Source organism: Callorhinus ursinus, unplaced genomic scaffold (genome assembly GCF_003265705.2).
Source record: "Callorhinus ursinus isolate GAN/ISIS: 27379988/994484 unplaced genomic scaffold, GSC_fseal_2.0 scaffold11, whole genome shotgun sequence".
Taxonomy (NCBI): domain Eukaryota; kingdom Metazoa; phylum Chordata; class Mammalia; order Carnivora; family Otariidae; genus Callorhinus; species Callorhinus ursinus.
Window position 1 is genome coordinate 55876077 of NW_027397073.1, and position 11605 is coordinate 55887681.

The window sequence follows — 11605 nt, forward strand, 5'->3', positions numbered from 1 at the left end:
GTCCATTTATGGGAGAATGAATAAACTGTGGTATATTCATACAATACAGTAATACATAAATTCGTTTTTAAAACTACTGATACATAAAATAACATCGATGACTCTCACAGATAATACACTAAGCAAAAGGAGACAGACACAAAAGAATACACACTGTCTGATCGATTGATATAAGCTCAAGAAGAGGCAGAATTAACTTACGGAGAATAATAATTGTTGAGCTGGAGCACGCAGGGGAATGACTGGCAGGGCAAGAGTGGTGAGGCATCTGCAATCCTGGTAAAGTAGCCAGCACACAGAGGTGCAAGAGCCCCTGGATGCTAGTGTTCATAATCTACCCACTTTATAAAAATCTATTGAGCTGTATTCTTACTATATGTGAACTTTTCTGTATTTTGTAGTTCAATAAAAAATTTACTTGAGAGTATACTGATTCAACAAATGGTCCTGGGAAAACTAAATATCCACATGCCAAAGAATGAAGTTTTTCCCTTACCTTATACCATATATAAAAATTGCTCAAAATGGATGGAAGACCTAAATGTAACAATTTAAACTATAAAACTGTACAGGTGAAAAGCTTCATGACATTGGATTTGGCAAAAACTGATAGAAAAAATAGATAAATTGGCCTTTGTCAAATTAAAAACTTTTGTGCATCAGAGGACACCATCAAGAGAGTGAAAAGACAATCTGTAGAAAGGAGAAAATATCTACAAATCATATATCTAATAAGGAATAATATCCAGAATACATAAAGAACTCATAAAACTCAACAATGACAAAAAAAATTTATATGGGCAAAGGACTTGAATGACATTTTTTCAAAGAATATATAATAATGGGGTGCCTGGGTGGCTCAGATGGTTAAGCGTCTGCCTTCGGCTCAGTCATGATCTCAGGGTCCTGGGACTGAGTCCCGTATCAGGCTCCCTGCTCCTTGGGAGCCTGCTTCTCCCTCTGCCTCTCTTTCTCTCTCTCTCTCTCACGAATAAATAAACAAAATCTTTCCGAAAAAAAGAATATATAATAATGGTCAACAGGCATATGAAAACATGTTCAATATGACTTATCATTAGGTAAATACATATCAAAACCACAATGGGATGCACTCCATACCCAGTAGGATGACTATTATAAAAAAAAAAATACAGAGCATAATAAATATTGGCAAGGATATGGTGAAACTGGAACCCTTGTACATTACTGGTATGAATATAAAATGATGTAACCACTATGGGAAACAGTATGGAGGTTCCTCAAAACATTAAACATAGTTACCTTATGATCCAGCAATCCACTTCTAGGAATATACCCGAAATGAAAGCAGAGGCCCAAACAGAAATTTGTGCACCAATGTTCACAGCAACATTATTCATGGTAGCTATAAGATGGAAACAACCCAAATGTCCACTGACAGATGCATGAATAAACAAAATGTGGTATATACAGACAATGGGGTATCATTCAGTCTTAAAAAGAAGTGAAATTCTGGCACATGCTACAACACTATTGAAACTTGAAAATTATGCCAAATGAAATAAACCAGATTTAAAAATATTGTATGATTCCACTTATATGAGGTACCCATAATTGTCAAGTTTATAGAGATAGAAAATACAATGATGGTGGCCAGGAACTGGAGAAGAAAGTAATGAGGAGTTACTGTTTAATGAGTATAATGTTTTCAGTTTGGGATGGATGGTGGTAATGGTTGCACAACAGTGTGAATATACTTAATGCCACTGAATTATACACTTAAAATGGTTCAAATGATTAATTTCATGTTATGCATATTCTACCAAAATTTTTCCAGTTGATTTTTTAAGTTTATTGAGCATGTATTATTTTCCAATCATTGTACTAATTGATGAAATTACAAGTGAATTTTTATTCCTTTATTCCATTCCTCCTAATTACTCAAAAAGGGGTCATTCTAAGCATTCTCTTCCAAATCTCTTAAAATCTGGAGCACCCACCCACTTATAGCTCAAAACCAAAGATCCCAAAATACCATGATCATTCCTTCTTAGTAATTCTATCCTTTTATCTGAATCAAGTATGTTCAACCTGATGGGTCAAATCTTTGGCTCAGATTATATCTATTACTTAATGCATTCACTCCATTCCACAAGCACACACTTATTAATAAATTTAAAATATTACTATTCATTCAAAATTTGTTAAGAGCCTAATATGATAAAGAAGAAGGTAAATATTCTCACACTAAGAAAACTTCCATATCACATGTTCTATCTTCTGATCTGGAAAATAAAAGTGGTTGGTAAGATTATTATGAACTCTATTGGGACTAGTTATCATTTATCGTTCCCTAACATCTAGATAATTTCCAACTTTATGAATCTTGCCTTCCCCAAACCAAAGGCTGGAAAGCCTTGAGCCACAGACTGCCCTGAAAGTAGAATATAGGCAGTGACCTCACTTCTTCCAGCGAAATGCAAAGGGAAGCTATATTATGGTTGATAAAATTTCTCCATCTGTTCCCTACCTTTCCTATGTGCTGAAGACTTAAGAAGATACAGTTGCTAGCCTCAAAGCTGGAAGAAACTGAAACAGGCTTCTTTTTTTTTTTAAGATTTTATTTATTTATTTATTTGAGAGAGAGAGAATGAGAGATAGAGAGCACGAGAGGGAAGAGGGTCAGAGGGAGAAGCAGACTCCCTGCTGAGCAGGGAGCCCAATGTGGGACTCGATCCCGGGACTCCAGGATCATGACCTGAGCCAAAGGCAGTCGCTTAATCAACTGAGCCACCCAGGTGCCCTTTGAAACAGGCTTCTTTCAGGTACTTCAAACTGTCAAAAATATTTTACTTCTTAGGTTTCATTCTCTCCTAAATTAGTCTTCATACCTTCCTAAAGAATAGTTATATATCATACAGAGTTTATATAAATTCTTACCTTAAAATCCAAATACAGTTTACTCTTGAACAAGGCAAAGGTTAGTAGAGGTTTTCCAACCCCTTGCAGTTGAAAATCCACAAAAGTTTTTGATTTCTCAGAAACTTAACCACTAATGGCCTACTGTTGCCTGGAAGTCTTATCAATAACATAAATAGTGTTTAATATATATTTCATATGTTATTTGTATTCTACAGTGTATTCTTACAAAAAAAGTAAGCTATAGAAAAGAAAATGTTAAGAAAACCATAAGGAAGAGAAAATACATTTACAGTACTGCACTGTGTTTATCAAAAAATCCAGGTAAGCCTGTACAGTTCAAAGGCATGTTGTTCAAGCGTCAACTGTGCCTCCAGTGAACTTCTAGAATAAATTAAATGAACAAAATCATGGTTTATCAATACATTGAACTGAAATATATATAAATTATAAGTTACTACAAAATACAACTTAATGCAGTATCTTTTTAAAGGGGCACATTCTGTTTCCTAGGCTTTCCATATATTTCACCTCTGATAAACACATACTTGAAAAATTAGGTTGGAAAACATACTGGCTCACTGCCATTGACATAACTCATAGTAAGATGCAAATCAACAAAACTGTTTATGAGGTAGTTCTAAAACCTCAGCTTTCAAAAGACCATGATTAAAGCAAAAAAGCTATGCATATTTGTTTGCTGCTAATCACGTATGCATTCCACTCATTACTTTCAATAAGCATTCTTACTACAGAATTTTTATATTATGCATGATGAGTAAAGAATTCTGTGGACTTCGGTTAAGCAGATGTGATGAAATAAAAGGTACAAAAATATGAGTGGCATGGGCTTTTTAAAATGAATTCTGTCAAGAGCACACAAAGCACGTTTCTCAACAGATTTTTAATAAATTAACTCTTTAGTCACTCAAATGTTTTCAATAGCATTAGGATAACACAAGGATATTTGTAGGTTATCTTTTTTCTTTTAAGCCCAAAAGCCAAAGTGCTAGGTAAGCATAACCTCCTTCCATTTTGTCTACAGAGCACCTCAGAACTCAAATAAAAGCGAGGGCTACTATAAAGATTACCCACAAGCACAATCCACCAGCTAGGAACAACTATCTGAATGCAAAAGGTCTGGAAATGGAATAGTTCTAAAGAATTATCATTTGATGAAATTTAAGAACATAGGGCTAGTTTGAATAAATTAATCTCAGTGAGTTAAAAACCTTTCAATGGTATTCAAGTCAACTCCTGCAATATTAAAACTCCATTAACTTACATCATGCATGCCTAAACACTGAGCTACATAAAGATAAACTTCATTAGCCCTATCTTATCTTAATTTGAATTATTTTTTCTTAATCCAAATTCATAACGACCAAAGCAGTGAGATGTTATGCTAGGGCTATGTCCATGCACAGCAATTCATCAGGATTTGTCTGATTCATCCCCACTAGGGTCAGCCACTCCCATTTCTATGGGACCACAATCTAAGTCCATACTAGTTAGTAGCAGGCTTGGAGCCTCCCAGGCTCCTCCACTGTCCGGTCCCTGGGTCACAGCCCTCCAAAAGCCCTAAACCCTCATGCGCCATCTGCCTGAAGCTCTCCTTCTAGTTACTGATAAAAGCCACATGAGTCATTTGGACTTTCTGTGTCTATACATTTTAAATCCAAAATAGTTCTGTGTCTGCACAGGACCTGGGGCAAGATGACATTTACACTCCAAAGAATGCCTTGGGGAAGCAGAGGATACTACTCCTACTCATAAAGAAGCCAAAGGCCAACCTCAGAGAGAGGATGGGCGTCAACATACTTCCAAACTCTGTATGTACTACAACTTAATCATCTGTGTGCACATCCTTGCATATGGATATTTTCTCTGATTTTCTAGATCAATCGAAATATATTTGACTTTGGCTGTGCCTCAAAGCACTATCTTACCAAATTAGTTCCCATCTGAAACTTCATTTTGGCCTGCTTAAGTCTTTCCCCAAAAAATGTAATTAAGAAACCTCATTTTTCTTAAACAGAAATGGTGATGACAGGCTAGAGTCTTTGACACTACTTTATATTTTGTTATTTTCTTGTCAAACCTTTGAACATTATGTGAAATGCCGAAGTTTGTATCAAATGGAACTGCATGAGAGAAAGTTCAGTAATATGTAAAAGTACTAAACAAGAAATCCTGAGCAATGAGATAACTAGTACCTTCTTTTCCATTCTGCAGCTCATTTAACTTAGCTATCTTTTCTGTTAAACCATCCACCACCCCTCCAAACAATGAACTATTTTAAGTCCAGACAGTGAAGATTTGAGAGGAAAAAAAGAGAGAGAGATTGCTCTTCTTCTCAACATGAATGCAGGAGTACTCCAAATGCTGATTGCCTGATTTTAAATTGCCCTTATCAAATGCTATAAAGCAATTGTGAAACTTCCTTTCAACTAGCGGGCCCCAATTATCACAATCTAGGTCTTTTGAAAAAATCATTAGAGAAGAGTCAAACCACATGCATAAAAGGAAAGAGACTGGCAGGATTCTCTGGTCATTTGATGGATAAATCAGCTGCCTAAACATTATGGATTATGTAAGATGGATAAACTGTGATACAACCATCAAAATGTAATTACTCAGACCTCCCCCCATTAAAAGCTTTATCTTCAGGCTGATGTCATTCAGTGCTTCAAAGTTCAGAACATAGTCTCATTATCTCACTGTTCTGCACTTCATGCGAAGACACAAAACTGTAGCCACTAAAACTTTCAAGTAAGCCATGGACAGATACAGGTAAAGCAGGGCAAACATCACAGACAGTTCCTCCTTCACAGTCTCATCCATGAAAGCGGTCCCCTCCATCAGGGGGAAAAACTGATCTTACTAGAAATTATGCAGCCTTAAGCCAGGACTCTGCTGCTCTGGGAGTTTATGACCTCATCAGTAGAGTAACTGGGTTAAACCCCCCTAGAAGATGATTTCTAAGACTAGGTCTAATTTACACTTCTGTAACTCTATTTGGGACAATGTCTTTAATTTGGACTCTAGCCAACTGGGTAACAGAATGTCTCCACACTGATGATACTGCAAACGTAGAATCCTAAGCTAAGAAATGTTTGTCTTACTTCCATATGTGTTATAGGAAGCAGTCCTGTGAGGAGAGTCCTGGACGGAGAATCAGAAGCCCCATTCAAGGGGTGTCTGGGTGGCTCAGTCGGTTAAGCATCTGCCTTCAGCTCAGGGTCCTGGGATCAAACCCCATGCCCCACATCGGGCTCCCTGCTCAGCAGAGAGTCTGCTTCTCCCTCCCCTCCCCGCACAGGTTCTCTCTCACTATCTCTGTCGCTATCTCTGTCTCTCTCTCTCTCAAATAAATAAAATCTTAAAAAAAAAATTCCCCATTCCAGTGTTGGCTCTACCATTTATTAATATTATCACCTGCAGCAAGGCACTCAAATGATCTAGATTTTAACCTTGTTCTCTATAAAATGGAAATGATTCTTTATCTACCACCATCATATAAAAATATATGAATCAGATGAGATATGTCAGTCATAGAATCATAATCTATTATTTCTAAGACTTGCTAACATTTACTAAGCACTTATTAATTGAGAGGAATTTCACAAAATGTTCTCCAGACATCATATAATCTTCAGGGCCCTATTCTACAGATTGGGAAACTGAGTATAACTTGCCCAAGGCTATATGGCTAGCAAAGGGCAAACTGATTCAAACTGAGCTATCTCCAAAACCCCACACTCCTAACCCTTACTTATACTCTATGACCAAATAAGGTTGAGAAATCCTGAACACTAAATCATTCCTCTTGATGAGTTTTAACAAAGTAAAAGTAGTGAGATCTGCAATTGAAAGAAAAATGTCAACTTGAATCCAAACCTTATTTCTAAACTTAGTTGAAAGTAAATCCTTTCCCCCGGCAGAGCACCTATTAAATGAATTTGTGTTTGATGGAAACAAAGTTCATAAAATACCCATCCAAATCAATCCAACGTTCTTGTTTTACAGAAAGAGAAACTTGGTGCAGACGAATCAGAGACAGGGTCACAAGGCCAGCTGACAACAGAGTCAGGTCTAGAACACTGGGTCACGTCCACTCCAGGGCTGCCTGCACCATGCCCCACTGCCTAGTTAACAGTACCCTCTAAAAAGGTACCACATTAATAATGTTACCACATTTCCAAAGCAGATTCCTCCAAAACCAACAAAGTTTTAGAGCATGGTATCAAAAAGTTTACCCAAAAGGGAAGAAGGCTGTGGCAAAAGTCAAGGCTCTGTGGATGAGAAAGTAAACACCAGCTACATCAGCCAACTACCCTTGTTTCCCCAGCCTATCTGCCTAGTTATTCTCTCCAGCGCAAATCCAAGAACTCATACGATCATGCCTGGTGCGAGCGTCAAAGCACCTGTGTGTAGTAAAAATTCACAATTTCTCAACTCACCGAACTTGACTTTTCAAATGCTCAAACTGACCTTTTCTCACAGAGGACAAATGAGAGGACAGTCCCAGGGAAGTCAGACGGCCAGGGGGCAGAGAGGGATACCCTACAGTGCATCCTGGTGATTTACCCTAGGAGAGTCTTTGTGCAAGAGCACAAGAGATGGAATGAAATTAAACTGAATAGGTTAAATTGCAATTTTCATCTCTATGTGGTTAAATATCTAACATGACAGTCCTGGTAGGATTTCAGGTTATGAAAATGCCTTGCAAAAGTCAAGCATTTTGGTCTTTTTGTATTTACTGATGAAAATCCAACATTTCTATCTTGTGCTAGTTAGTTTCGCAGCCTGGTCCCACAACATAAGAAGCTTATTTCATCATTCGTGTAAGACATTCTGAAATTGCTTTAACATATAAAATTGTGTAATTTCCTTAATTCTCAGGTCAACACATAATGATACAGCATAACCGCAAATAATTCCTTACTATATTCCTGAGCAAATAGTTGAAATGGATTTTCACTAAACTTTTTTTTCATTTGTACATAGATCACCCTTCGAAAGGAGAAGGCTATGCCATGACATTTTTTTAAAAAAATTATTTTTACAAGGCGTTTGGGTGGCTCAGATGGTTAAGCCTGAGCCTTTGGCTCAGGTCATGATCACAGGATTCTGGGATCAAGCCCCACATCAGGTTCCTGGCTCAGCGGGGAGCCTGCTTCTCTCTCTCCCTGCTCATGCTCTCTCTCTCTGTAGCTCTATGTCTCAAATGAATAAATAAAATCTTTAAAAAAAAATACATTTAAAAAAAAGAAATTATTTTTGGGCACCTGGGTGGCTCAGTTGGTTAAGCAACTGCCTTCGGCTCAGGTCGTGATCCTGGAGTCCCGGGATCGAGTCCCGCATCGGGCTCCCTGCTCAGCAGGGAGTCTGCTTCTCCCTCTGACCCTCTTCCCTCTCGTGCTCTCTATCTCTCATTCTCTCTCTCTCAAATAAATAAATAAAATCTTTAAAAAAAAGAAATTATTTTTACAAAGTATCCTAAGTAAATTGTTTGTTCTAAGGAATTCTGAGAGGAATTTTACAATGACTCAATCTTAATCTCAGAAAATATGCCCAGAGTTAGGAGAGAATGAGACTCCAATGCTGTGCTGAAGCACGAGATGACCAAAATAGAGCCTTATTTAAAAAGCAAGAGAGAGTTTGAGAATGTCTTACAGATTTCTTTCTCAGCCACAGAGACTGGGCCTCCCTGCATCCCACTCTCCATGTCCATCCACGTGCGGGGCAAGCAGAAGGCGGCAGTTACAATGGCTTCTAGGGGAGGATGCATGGGGGAAACCATGGTCTTCCCTTTTTTCCTCTCTTTGTGTTTCATAATTACTTAAGTACGAGTTGATAATTCTGAACCACCAGATGACATGCTAATAACAAGTTGGCAAGTAAAAGGTAATTCTCTGTCTCATAAATACAATACTTAATATAGAAATAGAACTCGCTAAGGAAGATGTTAAGAAAGCCAGATGAGACAGGAGACTAAATCAGTCACTCCTCTAGAGGTTTTCACTTTTCTAGGGTCTTATTTATCAACCATTCAAAAACTTTACAGAAGCCAAGAAATTCTGAAAGGGGATTTATCATTTTAATGTTATAATGAGGTAAACTGAGAAATCCAAAGTGGAGTCAAAAGCATGACATTCGACTATGAGATGTAATACCTTCGTGTGTGTGTGTGTGTGTGTGTGTGTGTGTGTGTGTGTGTGTGGTTAATCTACTTTCACATACATTAGCTGATTTGATTACATCTCAAGAGTGACACTGGTGGGCAGCCTGGATAACGATGATAATTATAACAATGCCAGTAGCAATAAACACAGCAGCAATGGCAACAGCAAGAGCCCTTGTTCATTTTTCAACAACGTCCTGAAATATGTTCGCATAAGACATTGATGAGGACACCGGGAGTCACATCCCCGTTAAGAGAAGCGCTCAGGGCCTTTATGGCTCAACACAGCAGTGCCAAGACTCAAACACAAGTCCTCTTACACTAAATTCAGTCCTCCTTCCCAAATAAATTGTAAATGGCCGAGTCTTAACAGCCTCTGCTGCCAACACTCCTTTCAGGAGCTGCCCCATCTCCAGCACCGCCCATCCACAGTTTCACCCCTGCAGTTGCCCTGTGGTCACCACATGATCTTAGCCCCTGGCAATAGCTGATGGGTCCAGAGGTGGCTTCCAGACCCAAGCCAGACACATCAGATTCCTCTCCAAGAAATTTGTGACTGGAACTCCAGCAGATCAGATTAATCTTCCTCTGGGCAGCTAGAATGTAACACATAGACTGAGAATTGTGGCCAGACCCAATTTTCATCACGTGGAAATGGACTAAAACAAACCATACTGACAAAGAATGAAGAAAATATGGAAGGAGACTTAGAAGAAGAGTCCTCAACAGAGCAGCAATCCCAGGGTCGGTTCCTCAGTCCAGCCACAGTCCCATCCCTGGATGGCCCCTCCTACCTTAGGCTACCTCAAGTTGAGTATCTGCGTCAAGCAACCAAAGGACCTAAGTAGTAGGAAATACATTGTACGAGCAGGTGCCAAGCCCCACACCAGGAGACGTCACATACACTGTCTCCACAGCTTGTCTGCTCAGTACCCTTATTCTCTTCTGGTACAGTATCCCTCTCTATCGGAAAAATGTTCCTTCCCCACTTTGCCAGCCATGTCACTCTTGTAGGGAATGCTACCCCAACCCTGGCTACATTTCATTCATATAATCTGCAGACTCTATAACATCCCTGTGAAGTATCATCATAATTATTTTTTAAATGAGGCTCAGAGAAATTCATCACATTGTCCCAAATCATAACACTAATAATAATACTGCCAGGATTCGAACCCAAGTATCTCTGACTTCAAAATGTGCACTTTTTCCATATCCAACTTTCCCTCCCTTGTGTCCTATAACATCTTAGTATCAACTCACGAACAGTATCTACTGGGCGACTTTCTTATCCATGGTATTGGAAAGTAATGGGAAAAGAAAAGCAATATAAAAGATAGGGAAACAAACGTAAATTTTTTAGAAATGTTAAATCACCATTCTCAAGTTATTCTGGATTTTGGAGGTGGGGGCCAGGGGGTGGCAGGTGTGTATGTGTTCTACATACTGATGCTCAATGAAAGCACTCATCTACTGTGAATTACAGCAAATAACCTCTGTTCTAAAGCATTTTCCCTTGATTCCTGTGAAAATGAAGAGGATGTTTTCTATGAAAGCTTAGATAATGGTCTAGAACAAATATCAAGGACACAATTAAATGCGACACACAAATATTTTATCCCTAGTGGAAAAAATAAATAAGAGAAAAATCACCAAATATGTTCAAGTCTCCTTTTTTTCAGCTGGTAAACTGTGGCAGTTAACAATAAGTGGATTTCATACTTTGTTTAACCTTACGAGCCTTTCTTCAAACAAACTCTTTTATGGAAAACCAGCTATAAAAGCAGACCCTAACTACTTAGTACCTATACTTCCCCACCCAGACCCAGGCCTCACAGTAGCCCGTGTGCCTCCAGAAAACTGCAATTTTTCCGAACTGCAATATTATGAAAGTCAATAATCAGGAAAAGTATACTCAAGGACACTATTCCAAAGCAAACTGAAGCATGATGTGAAAAGTTACAAAGATAAAGAAAATGGTGTTTACTTCCTAGCATAACCATTAAGCTACTTTCAAAAACCCAAATGCAACAATAAAAATAATAATAGCTAACTTGCTGAATGCTTACCATATGCCAGACTTTCAAATACTTTATATGAATTATCACACCAAGTTATCACACCTTCATAAATGTAGGAAGCAGGTACACTCACTACTCCCATATTACAGATGAACACATTGAGAGCTACAGAGACTAAGAAACTGCCCAAGCTTATAAAGCTAGCAAGTGGAGAAGCCTAGAGTTAAATGCAGGTATCTCAATCTAGAGTTCCCACCCTGCCTAACTGCAAGGCTATACTGAATCATACTGCAGAATACAGATACTGTGTTTCAAAAGCAGTGTATGTTTAATCCCCACATAACTAGTAACAGCTTTAAACCTTCCTCCAGGTAGTTTCCATGACTTCTCATTATCACCATACTCCTTCAACCACTTATATTGGAGGGAGGGAGGGAGGGAGGGAGGGAGGGAGGAAGGAAGGAAGGAAGGAAGGAAGGAAGGAAGGAAGGAAGGAAGG

General features: G+C 38.5%; 1 protein-coding gene across 7 annotated transcripts in view; it reads right to left on the reverse strand.

Annotated features, from left to right (window-relative positions):
- L3MBTL4 (L3MBTL histone methyl-lysine binding protein 4) overlaps window positions 1-11605 on the reverse strand; it is a 508459-nt gene that overhangs the window by 453824 nt on the left and 43030 nt on the right. The window contains exons 1-2 of one of the 7 annotated variants that reach the window (XM_073898500.1): window positions 2226-2256; window positions 1282-1384 (exon numbers count right to left, since the gene is read on the reverse strand). The exons of 4 other annotated variants lie outside the window; for them this stretch is intronic. In XM_073898500.1, coding sequence (XP_073754601.1) covers window positions 1282-1379 — 98 coding nt within the window. In that variant the 5' untranslated portion in view covers window positions 1380-1384; window positions 2226-2256. Of the gene's footprint in view, window positions 1-1281; window positions 1385-2225; window positions 2257-11605 lie in introns of those variants that run through there. 2 more of the 7 variants (XM_073898501.1, XM_073898502.1) reach the window with 2 other exon arrangements.